This window comes from Humulus lupulus, chromosome 4 (genome assembly GCF_963169125.1).
Source record: "Humulus lupulus chromosome 4, drHumLupu1.1, whole genome shotgun sequence".
Taxonomy (NCBI): Eukaryota; Viridiplantae; Streptophyta; class Magnoliopsida; order Rosales; family Cannabaceae; genus Humulus; species Humulus lupulus.
The window spans coordinates 53,551,585-53,564,720 of record NC_084796.1 but is presented as its reverse complement, the minus strand read 5'-3'; the positions used below and the strand labels follow the sequence as shown (position 1 = coordinate 53,564,720).

Sequence of the window (13,136 nt, the reverse complement as noted above, 5' to 3'; positions counted from 1 at the left end):
GGAATCTGGTTATATCCAGAATAGGCATCCATGAACGACATCAGTCCATGCCCCGCCGTGGCATCCACGAGCTGGTCGATCTTTGGTAGTGGAAAACAGTCCTTCGGGCAAGCTTTGTTGAGGTCTGAATAGTCAATACAGATCCGCTACGTCCCATTAGGTTTTGGGACCAAAACCGGATTGGCTACCCAGTCAGGGTAAAAAGCATCCCTAATGAATTAGTTTGCTTTTAACCTGTCGACCTCCTCCTTCAGCGCCTTCTTTCTGTCATCATCCAGCTATCTTCGCTTTTGTTGCTTCGGAGGGAATCTTTTGTCTATATTTAATGCGTGACTTGCTATATTCGGACTTATCCCCACCATGTCTGAATGTGACCATGCGAAGACGTCTTGGTTTTTCTTTAAAAAGCAAATTAGTTGCTATTTTGTCTCTTCCTGGAGGTGCTTTCCAACCTTTATCTTTTTCGAGGGATTGGTTTCCTCGAGCTGAATTTCTTCGAGCTCTTCTAAGGGTTCGAGGTCAGCTTTCTCCTCAACCCTCGGATCAATCTCTAAGACCGTCCCGTCTTTACTTTGAATAATGACGAGTGCTTGTGCGCTCGTCTATTTCTTTCCTCTTAAGGAAATGTTGTAGCATTCTCTCCCAGCTAACTGATCTCCCTTCAATGTCCCGACGCCGCTTGGGGTCGGGAACTTAATGGCCAGATGCCTTACTGATGAGACTGCCCCCAGCCAGACCAGGGCGGGTCTTCCGAGCAGCACATTGTAGGCTGAAGGTAGATCCACTACCACAAACTCCATCATCTTGGTTGCTGAGACCGGGTAGTCTCCCAAGGTTACGGGGAGCTCGATGGATCCCATGCAGGCGGTCCCTTCTCCTGAAAAGCCGTATAAAGTAGTCGCACATGCTTTCAAGTCGCGAAGGGAGAGTCCCATCTTTTCGAGGGTCGCTTTATAGAGAATATTAACTGAGCTCCCGTTGTCTATGAGAACTCGGTGGACCCTTTTATTTGCCAGCTTGAGAGTGATGACCAGCGGATCGTGGTGAGGAAACTGAACATGGGACGCGTCTTCCTCAGTGAAGGTTATTGGTTGGGATTCAATTCTCTGAATTTTTGGAGCTCTACGTTCGGGTTCATAGGGAGACTCGTACCCAGTTTTTAGCTCGTTAACGTATCTCTTTTGGGCATTTCTGCCCATACCCGCGGGATGAGGCCCTCCCGAGATGGTTATCATGTCTTCTCCATCTATCGGCGGCGGCCTATCTTCTTCCCTAGCTTGGGAATTATTGTTTTGCGTGGGTTGCAACGCGGCTGCTCTCTGGCTCGCGGTCGCCTGATTAGTACTCTGGTTCTTGACATATTGTCTGAAGTAACCCCTCGAGATCAATCTTCGATTTCGTCTTTCAGCTGTCGACATTCATCAGTAGTATGCCCGGTGTCTCTGTGAAATCGGCAATACTTGCTGGAGTCCCTCTTGGACTTCTGATTTCTCATTGGGTCCGAACGCCTAAAGGGGACCTGGTTTTCATTAGCCAGGTATATGTTCTCCCGAGACTCGTTGAGCTCGGTGTATACTCTGTACACGGAGAAATATCTCTCCCCCTTCTTTTTCTTTCCTCCTTCGGCCTCGGGGTTACTCCCTTCGTTCTTTTTTCTCTTGGAAGGGTTTTCCACAGTAGGCTTTGAAGCTACTGGGTCCGCCGAGGTTGAGGCAGAGTTTACGTTTATCGTTGTAGTTTTGGGCTGGGAAGTCACATTAAGTGTCGACCTCGCTTCCTCTACATTGACAAACCTCTGCGCTCGTCTATTAAACTCGGTTAGGGACCTCACCGGTTTTCTCTGCATGTCGTCCCAAAGAGCACTTCCTGGCATTACTCCGGCTTGGACAGCCATTAGGTGTCCACTATCATCCACATTCCGAGCTCGGGCAACTTCCAGATTAAACCTTGTAAGGTAAATTTTTAATGTCTCACCTGGCTGTTGCCGAACATTAGTTAAGGTTGATGCCTCGGGTCTAACCCCCATCATGGCTCTGAACTGCTTCTTGAAGTCTTTAGACAGCTGCTCCCAAGAAGTTATTGAATGTCTCTTATATTTTTCGAACCAGCTTTTGGCTGGTCCTGTCAATGATGCTGGAAATAACATGCATCTGAGCTCGTAACCCATGTTATTGGCTCTCATTATGGTGTTGAACGTACTCAAATGGCTGTACGGGTCGGTCTTTCCCTCAAACGTTGGGACGTGAGGGATCCGAAACCCTTGGGGAAATGGAGTGTTGGAAATATGGGGAGCAAATGGTTCAAGCTCCTCATCAGAATCTTCATATCGATCCTGACCTTGCTCGTTTTTCAAAAGCCTAAAGGCCTTTTCCAACTGATCAATTCTTTCCTGGACTGGGTCCGCGAGGGGTACTGTCTGGAATCGGTTGTCGTCGATCACAATTCCAGGCTCGTGCCTCCGTAGGGGATCTTTATGCCTATTTAAGCGATCCCTCAGGTCCGGGTTTGTTGGGTTAACATTACCCCGACTTTGATTCAAATGTTCTCGTAGGTCGGAGCGATTCCTGCGGCCCCCAGTATTCTTACAACCTCGATCATGCATGCTGACCGATCTGGTATCTCCAGAGTCGTCACTAGTAAAACTTGTCGCATGGTTATTTCGAGATGGGTCTTTTCCATGTCGCCTCGTTTCTGCCGTGCGAGACCGAGATGTTTGACTTCTTTCTGATGGGGCGCCTCTCCACCCCTGGAAAGCTTCCCTGTTTCCTTGTCTCCTCCCCGCAAGCCTTTCGTCCTGATCTCGAATTGGTTGAGCATTCCTGCGGGGGGGTGAAGGATATCTTATAGGTGATGGAGGGAACCGTATGGGTGACGGTGGCTGCCACCCATTTCGCGGCCTAGACGGTCCGGAGTTTGCTCGAGATGGGTTGGTTGCATTTGGTGCATTCCTAGGGACTTGAGTCCGAGCCTCTGCAGGGGCTCGGTTATTCTCAGTTCCCGCAGGTACTTCCACGGGTGGATTAACTGGGGCCCTAGCCCGGGTACTTCTCTGGGGCCTAGGGGGAGCGGATGGCTCTGCTGGTGCCGAAGGTTGTGTCGGCCTTCTTGTGGTAGCATTCTTTCATGGACGCCCATGGGGCCTACAGGGAGGAACATGCACATCCCTAGGAGGAGGAGCTTGGTTTTCACGCGGAGGCGGGGGCTGAGCCACCTGCGCCTCTGCGGCTATCCTTGTTAACTCCTCATTCCGCTTGTTGGCTTCTGCCAACTGCTGTTTCAGCTGCCGGTTCTCAAGTTCCACAATGGGAACATATCGCTCAAGATTGTAATACATATCCTCATCTCTTGGTGGAGCAGGTGGTCCCCGAGAATCGGAGGATCCGCTTCTCTCCTCAACATCTGGGTTTTCCATCGGCTGTTTCCCAAGACGTCTTGGATAATCTTCTTCAGGAATGTTCTGATTATTAGCGGCCATAACTTGTTTCAAGGACTGAATGCTTGAGGCTCTCAATGCAAGCACCAAACTATTGACGCCGTTTTTCGTCAACAGTGAAATAAGAGCACGAAAACAATAATCAGTTATGGCCAATAAAATATGATAAGACAAATGAGATTTTTTACGTGGTTCAGCAGTTAACTCTACCTAGTCCACGAGTCCTTGTTATTAAACTTAAGATGATCTCTGAAAATTCAAGGATGAATTCCCCAGAGTTTTCTCTCAAGATTACAAAAGTTCGGTCCTTTACAATGATACATGACCTCTCTATTTATAGAGGAGGTTTCAGAATACTATCCCACATATTTCGGGAATTTATTCTTTATATGCAAATAAATTTAATGGCATTCAAAGCCTGTAATCCTATATACAAGGAAACGTCCCCTGAAGATCAGAGGGCGTATAACTGAACAATTAATATCCCTCGATTATAGGGGATTTATAGCAATAAATGTAGACCGCGTCTCTCATTGATGATTCACAAAGATATTCAAAAAATTTATCTTATATCGCCAAGGCCCTATTCACCCAGGTCTCTTATTGACTTTCGAGCTATAGCATCTTCCCGAGACCACATGACTTCGGACTCATATGGGTGTCAGGCTCGGAGCCCTAATCCGAGGCCATCCCGAGATCAGACATGCTTCGGGGTCTGTCTTTTGAGCTTGTGGGATCTCAAGGCTACCATCTTCGAAGTCGTCTCTGCTTCGCAGGCTCGATGCCTAGACTTCGGACATGTTCCAGATATTACGAGTCCATTCATCACGAATCCAGCTTTCGAGATCACAATTCTCATGGCTCAAAATCTGGGTGTAACATATATTGTTAGAGAAATATAACAACAATACTAATACTGGTTATTGTTAATAAATTTTAAAGCCCCGCCGACGAGAAGAAAAGGTCATGGCCTTACTAGTAATAATGTTCTTGAAGAACGAAGGAAAAAAGTCGGGAAACCATTGGATATAGAGCTTGATCCTGTGACGAACAAAGTGGTTGGGTAGGAGGATCAAGCTTTTATTCGCATGTTGGGCACTCTAGTTACCATATTGTGTCCGGGACATTACTTGGATTTTGCTGATTTATCTCAACAGTTTAAGGATCACGTGCTTAATCGTATGTGGGTAAAAAAATTACAAATATTGTACTTTTCATTATTTATTTCTATTATTTACAAAGTCATCTAATTTTTTTTCTTAATGCAGTATTACTATAATATAGATGGTCATCCACAACGTGAGTCTGTTCTGACAACTGTCTATAAGGAGATGGGCGAAAGATATCGCGAGAGAAAGAACAATAGACATAAACACTTCAAAAATCATTATGCTGGACCAGAAGATTGGGAGAATGTTCTCTCTAAGCCACCTGACCATTGCACTAAGGAGGCTTGGCATAATATTTGTGAATTGTTTTTGAGCAAAAGATTTTTGGCTCGTTCTGCTAAAAATCAAGCAAACAGAAAACAAATGAAGTATGTAACAACATAAGGCACAAAGTCGTTGGCAGCTAAGCGTCACAAATATGTAAGAGAAAATGTTAATTTAATTTTATAAAATAACACATTTTGAAACATTTTTGTTTACATTTGTATAGGAGAACCCAGATACGCATGTTGTTGATACTTGGAGGGATGCTCATATGAAAAAATCGACAAAATCTTTTGTCAATGAGGCAGCTCAACAAGATTATGTAAGTGAATATTGTTTTCTTGTTTCTAATGTTTCTAATTTTTGTTTATAATGCTATCTTTATACAGGAAAAAATGGCGACAGAGGTTCAGAGGTCACAGCTTGAGAGGCAGAGTCAACAACAGAGTGAGGGATCTCTTAATGTATCTGGCGTTGATTCGTCCCCTGTCGATCAATACGAGATGCTAAGTAAATTACTCGGGGAGAGATCTGACTACCAAAGAGGAGTGGGTTATAAGGCAAAAGGGAAGGCAAGAAAGACAACCTCTAGCTCCATAGATCAAAGTCAGTCCCAAGCAAATACTGCCGCTACGCCTAATGAAGATATGACGAATATGGCTCTGATGATGAAGGCAATGTGTGAGACAATTCAGAAGGTGGTACCTGAGCAACCCAGTAATCTATATGACCCACGGTTTGACAGTTTTCTGTAGAGGTATTTTCCACCACAATCTGAAGGTGGTTCGTCTTCTCAGAGTAACACCGCCCATCCTGACCTTCACACACTGCCACAACAGCAGTACCAGCCTCCTCCACCGTATCCGCCACATGTGTCGTCGCAACAACCTCCTCAGTATCAAAACCAATACATTTTTGGACGCTCTTCCCAGTCTCCTCCACTATATTTTAGCTTTACCGATTTTCAAGGAGGATCGATGCAGCCTCCGCTACCTAATGTTAGGTATGGGGAGGTTGGAGGTTCGTCGCAGCAGCCATATGTGAGATATGGTGAGGTTGGGGGCGGGTCGCAGCCACAGCCTCGAGATCAGTTTGGGGACCTCACGCTCGAACGATCATCACAGCTACCTTATATTCCTTCACCGCCACAGCCACAGCCGTCGCCCTCACAGCCATACCAAAATGTTGAAGATGAGGACAATTTCAATATTAATCTTAATGATTTTATTTAGTTATTAGAGTATGTATTTTGATTAAATTAAAACTATATTTATTTTTAATGACAATAGCGATATTAGCTAGGTTGATAAATATTAAAATTATTCACATTAATTTTAATGTTAGTTATGTTTAAATTAATTAAATGCTTATTTTGTTAAATTTTATTATGAAGTATTTTTAAAAATAATTAAATTTAATAAATATTAATTTATTTCAAATTATTTTTACATTATATTATAAAAACAATATTAGCGGCGGACCCCACGACTAATAATAATGCATCTGACAAAGGTATTAGCGGCGGGCTCTGCCGCTAATATCTGCCGCTAATAATATGATATCAACGGCAGGTGTGTCAATCCGCCGCTAATAATCATTAATAGCGACAAATAATTTGAGGTGGGTCATTAGCGGCGGATGTCACACTTATTAGCGACAGAGAACCCCGCCGCTAATGTGGTCAATTCTTGTAGTGTGTAAATATAATAAATTATACCATTGGGTTTTTGGAACATATTAAAGATGAATTATCATGTTCTTGAATATATCATATCAAACATAAACATTTAGTTTTTTATATATTTTTTTAAACAAAACAAATTGAACAATTAAAAAAATAAACAAGTTTAGTTTAGGCATATCAAACATAACCAATTAGTTTATTATTTGATTGTATTGTTGCATTAAACAAGTAAATAAACAATATGTATTTTAATTTAAGTTGAATGGTTACTAAAATAAATGCTTATGTTTATGTTAGATGCGCTCATGTTTTTGTTAACAACCACAATTTTCTTTATGTTCATTGTATATAACCTAACCACTTCGTTTATTTTATAATGTTTATTTTAAAAATTCATTCATGAACATTTTTTAACATGTTCGGTTGTCATGTTGCATTCTAAAATTATAAACAACAAGGTTTAGAAACATATAAGTGTAATAAACGCTTTTGTTTATTAATTAATAAACATACTTTCGTTGTATTTGTTTATAAACACTACAATCTCCATTTGAGAACATGTGTATATGCATACAGTAATTACAATAGAGTTGTTTGGTAACACTTAAAAAAAATAGTTTTTTATTTAATTAATTAAAACTTTAAAAATTAAACATAAAATATGTTTGGTAACTTTATTTTTATTTATTATTTTTTTAAATTTTAATTAAAATTTATTAAATTTTGAAAATATAATTTTTTCACTCTCAAAATTTTTTTAAACAGTTTTCAATTTTTTTTTTTTTTTCTCTTCTTCAAATCTACATCTTATATTGTTAAACAAAAAATAAAAATAAAAGTTATCAAACGTGTTTATTATTTTTTGTTTTTAAAAACAAAAAACAAAAATAGTTACCAAACATATTTTTATTTTTTAAAAATAAAAAAACAAAAATAAAATTATATTTATATTTTTGTGTTTAAAAAATTCAAAAACAAAAATTTTACCAAACTGGCCAATAATATACACATTTTAACAAAATTAAACAAAATGATGAACGGCATGGGGCATTTAATTATATAATATTAGCTGTTATCTTTATTTCCTTTTTTTGTTTGAACATTTTGCATATATAGTTATATAAGGTATGTTACTATATACATCTGAAACAATTAAAATGAAAGTATTTGTTGTTATGCAATAAATATAATACATATATTTTTTATTTTGATGTATCTTTTGTATTATTATTATAAGAAGAGTATATGATAATAAATATGTATTTCATTATATAATCTGGTACCCTGTATTAAAAAAAATCATTATTGAAAAATATCACTTATATAATTTTAGGAAATTATTACAATTTTTTTTCTTTTAATAAAAAATTATGGTCCAAACAAAGTAGACCCCTCATATTTTAAAAAAAAAAAAAATCACACACAAAATTGTAATATAAAATTATCCATTAAAAAAAGTTGTACCCCTCTAATATTTTGTTCGTTTTAAAAAAATTAAAATATCTTTAAAACTCTCTTTTAAAAATAATATTTTAAGAATAAAAATGCCTGATAAAAAGAATTTAATTAAATATTTTTATACTCAAATTAAGAACAAATATAAATGTGAATAATATAAAATAAAAAATTATGAAAATTATTATTACGTAAAATGACAATAGTAAATTTTTATACTTGTAAATATTAAATATTAAAGAAATAATCTTGTAAAAAGGGATAACTAATTAATATTTAAGTTATGTATTATATTTCAAAGATAGGCATAAAAATGAAATTATTATTTCTTAATATATAATGAGGAGAGATAAAAATAACGCACCAAGTCCATTATTTTTTAATTACGGTTCTGACCCAGTTGCATGATTTTGTGTTTTTATATGTATATTTTATATCTCCTATATATATATATATATATATATATTTTCAATTTTTTAGAAAGAGGAGATTATAAATTATCTTTTCTATTTAAAATGTATAGATAACATACATTTTTTATTTTAAGGGATTGTTTTGTTAATTTTAACATAATATTTTAAATATTTAACAGAATATATTAAATAAAAATAGATATTTATTAATTATATTAATTTTAATTTAAATGTTATAAAATATTATTACTATTGTAATAATATTTAATATAAAATTAGATATTTAATACTTATATTAATATAAATTTAAATATTATAATATATCATTATAATAATAGTAATATATAATATATAATATTAATTTTTATTAATTTTTTTAAATATTATTATATTATATATATTTAAAAATATCATAAACAATAATTTTTTGATTTAGTTTTTGATTTATTATTTTTATGTCATTATTTTATATGTAATATTGTTTATTTATTTAAACTTTATATTACAATCATAAAAACTCAATGAATATATTTAATAAAGTTTTAAAATAAAAATAATCACATTGTGCAGTATTTATAACTACTAACATTAAAAGTACCTGTGATTCTACCACTACAAAAGAGAATATATTTTAGAAAGTGTTGACGTCGTTTTTTGTCAACTTAAATAGTAGAGCAATTAAATAATAAAATACTGGAGCAAATGAATAAAGAGGAAAACTAGAGAATTTTTACATGGTTAAGAAGTTAACTCTGCCTAGTACACGAATCTATGTTATTAAGACTTGAGAGTTTTCTGGAAACTTTTCAGAGAAGAGTTGCCCAGAGTTTTCTCTCAAGAAATCAGAAATCGGTCATTTACAAATGGTGTTTTCTTCTCTATAATAGAGAAGGTTGCAGAATTCATTCCCATATATTTCGAGAAGATATTCTGTAAATCAATTAATATAATGTTATTTAATGCATTATCTCCTACATACACGGAAACATCCCATGAAGATCGGGAACAAATAACTGATTAAATGATATCCCTTAAATATAGAGATTGTACAACAATAAACATGTTCACACGTAATGAGTTATCCCAGATGATTCATCAAATCTTCGAGATCAGCAATAGGCATTGAGTCTGCCAAGACTATGAGTCAATCATGAGCTTGCAATCTAACTTCCCGCTATGCCAAGTAGATGCTGACGATGCTGTCACCTCCGAGCTTGTACTTCCCGAGCTCGATCCATCTCGCCTGATGCAATCATGGAAAAGTATATTCACGTGTCATACCATGACCATTGCAAGCTCAGAGCATACTCGAGCCCACACATGCTCGAGGTCGTTGTTTATTTCAAAGTCGTCTGACGGTTGAATCATATGACGACCGTATATATTTCGAGCTCACACCTGACGAGCCCAGTTTTCGGGGTCATAACATCTTATCTTGAAATCTGGGTGTAACCGAAAGCTTGAACTGAGAAATCATTCTCATATGTATAGACAATATTACACTAACAATATATTTTCTTTCCCTTTGAAAATCCAGATTTTTTAGTAGTGTAATCCTTTTCAATTGACTTGTTTTTCCAACGTGGCAATACTCCATAACAAAATCCAGAAGTTAGAATAAACCCAAAATCTAGAACTAAAACAATTGAAGAACAAGGAATTATCTAGCTCGCTTGAAATTTATATTTACGAAACAATCACATAACACTCTAAAGATAAGTTGTTTGAAAAACGTCTAACGGAATTTAGTGATCATCATAGCTAAGTTCTAATCACTTATGCTCATGTATGGCCAATCCCTTCTCCTCATCCACTTGATTGCATTCAGAATTGTCACTTGAATGGCACGAAGCAAAGTCCCCCTCTTTTGGTTCACTCTCCGGTTTAGTCACCACATAATGAGTAGCAAAGAAACTGAAATACACCAAATTTAGAGCTGCCAAACCAGCTATGATAAAATAGTAGTAGTCAAGCTTATTCTTGTTAAGATCATGGTTCCCCAACCATGGTGATTTACTAGTCTTCTCTGTTATAGAATGGACTGCATTGACGATGGCCGAGCCTATATAGCTCGCAATGGAGAGGCAAAGGAAAAAGATTGCACCAGCAACCGTTCTCATGTTCTCTGACAACTGCATAGTGAGGAATTCCATTATGGCAACAGCAGCAAAAGCTTCAGTCAATCCAGACAAGCAGAACTGGGGAAAAAGTAAGGTGACCCTCGTCGGTGAAATGAACGTGCCTTGTATTGTGGCTGCACTCCGGCGGTGTCTCTCAACTATCCCAGCTACTACCATGAGAAAAATTGACATGACAATGCCAATCCTGATTCTCTGCCTCATACTCAACCTTTTATCCTTTCCAGTCATTTTTCTTGTCCGGGGAACGTAAATCTTCTCATAGATGTAGATCCATATGGAAAGTGCAACCATTGAAACAATGCTCATCCACCCTGGTGGGAACAAGAAATGTGCTCCAAATCTTCTGTCCATTTGCATAGCTTGAAGGACCCCAAATGTGCTGTTTTGGTCCATTGTCATAAAAGCTCCAATCACTGAAACCCCAACAGGCAAAACTGCTACTAAGCACTTGAGTTGCTCAACTTGCTGCACACTACAAAGCCTCCAGTCATTTCTAGGCTTGCCCTGATTGTCTAACTCATCTGCGCTAGTGATTACAGCAGCCTTGTCAAAAATCTTGAACCTCTCAGTACGAGGGAGTTTCAACTCCGAAACTGTAGTGAAAGGGGGATCGTAAAACGAGTTCTCATCTGTCTGGATTGGTCCAACAGTGATTCTGCGCTTTCTACAGGCAGCTGCGATCACCTTCAATATGTCTGTAAAGACACTCCCTTGAGGCTTCACGTTGATGTAAGTGTGGCGACCAAGTAAGAAAATGGATATGGAGAAGCCAAGGCAGAGAGTGGGGATAGCAAATCCCAGAGTCCAACTCACACTAGTTTGAATGTAAACCACAATAGTCAGGGCCACAATCAAGGCAATGGTGAAACAAAAGTACCACCAATTGAAAAAGCTCTCCATTTGAGCTTTTCCTTTGGCTGTTCTTGTATCGAATTGGTCAGCACCAAAGGCAATGTTGCAGGGCCTAATTCCTCCAGCTCCAATGGAATACAAGCCAAGGCCTGCAAAGAGGATCCCCAGCTGCCAATCTAGAGCCTTTGGGCATTCTATCTTCGATTCCGGATTGCAGTGAGATGGTCTGAGTAGCTTTATGCCTGCAGTTAGTGTTATTATCCCCATGCCCTATGAAAAAGAATATAGAACCATCTTTGTTAATATAGTGTTATCTCAAATAAGTCTCCTACACATGTTCTCTATCAAAGTTTTTTGCTTTAGTTGTTTTGAATGCTTGAACGATTATATTAAGTAGGTGTTAGGTGAGAAAAAAAATGACAATGAGATAGATTCTTTGACTGACATACATAAACTACAACTTTTTGTTTCTATATAAGATAATCACAATTTTTAATGAAAAATATAGTTGCCTTAAAAACCTGCTTGGATATTAAATCCCTTCATTTTTTGTTTTCTTAACAATTTATTTTGAGATAATATATACATAATAATGTAGGTGAAATGAAAAGTAATTTACCAGAAGAGAAGCTATGGTGCCACAGAGAAGAGTGTAGAACTTGCCCAAATAAGCATCGGAAACAAAAGCACCAGCAATAGATGAAAAATTTGAAAAGCCACTCCATACATTCACCACTGTTACTAAAAATACACCACTCAGATTGTATTTAGTGCTCAGATAGACTGTGATATTTGCTATCAAGCTCATTGAAGCCAACTTCTCGAATGATTCGTTTCCTTTATACCAAAAAATACCCAGAAAATAAATATTAAAAACTCAGCGTAAAAAACATATGCACATTTGTAAATTAATATACACATATTATACGTGCATGCATTAAAAGCTTATGTGTTTGTCTATATACCAAGAATGTACTTGATAGATCTCCATCCTCCTGCTTTTCTTTCATGACCACTAGATGAATGAGGAGGAGATGGGATTGCAGTGTACTGATCAGTTGGAGGAGAAGAAGAAGAAGGGTGTCCCTTCTCCATTTTTTTAAATATAATTTATTTTTTTCTCCGATTTCTCTTTGTGAAGTGTTTTCTCTGTTTTAATAGCTTTTTTCTACCATATAAAAATATATAATATAAGTTCTCATTCAGCAACAAGAAACTTTCAAAATAGCTTTGAAGACTAAGCTGACTTGGCTAATTATTCGGACATTTTAACATCAAGAAAATTTTGAATACACAACAAATTACAGCGCGTTAACTTTGTTACAAACCTAGGGCCATTTTTTCATCAGTTTCTTTCTTTTTTTCTTTTATGGGATATGTATATTCGTTTTGGCTGATCGATGTGTCAAAAGATGCATATTTCTCTGAATTAGTGGTTATGATTTCGTGAGATGTTCAACAGTGTTTTCCAAGGCGTTTGATCGATCCTTAGTTTACGTATTTATTGCATCACCACTGTTTATTTTTGTTTATCTTATTAAAACTTTGCTAAACGATTGAGTGGAACGTGAGAAAAACTACTTTTATCAAACATATTATAACAATAATCTCTTCTTCTCTGTATCATACAAATTAATTAGACAACATACAGAGTTATTGAAAATTACCAAATTCACCATTATTAATTGATACACTTTTTTTAGGGCCATTAAGTAATAGATTATA

General features: G+C 36.9%; 1 protein-coding gene across 1 annotated transcript; it reads right to left on the bottom strand.

Annotated features, from left to right (window-relative positions):
• Nucleotides 1–512: 512 nt before the first annotated feature.
• Nucleotides 513–12,506, bottom strand: LOC133828967 (protein NRT1/ PTR FAMILY 2.8; the record flags this gene model as incomplete). Its single annotated transcript, XM_062258977.1, has 4 exons — nucleotides 12,377–12,506; nucleotides 12,031–12,248; nucleotides 10,311–11,681; nucleotides 513–548 (listed from the first exon to the last, which is right to left on the bottom strand). Coding segments are annotated over exons 1-4 (1,755 nt in total), but the record flags the coding sequence as incomplete, so codon positions are not given.
• Between the last annotated feature and the right edge of the window lie 630 nt (nucleotides 12,507–13,136).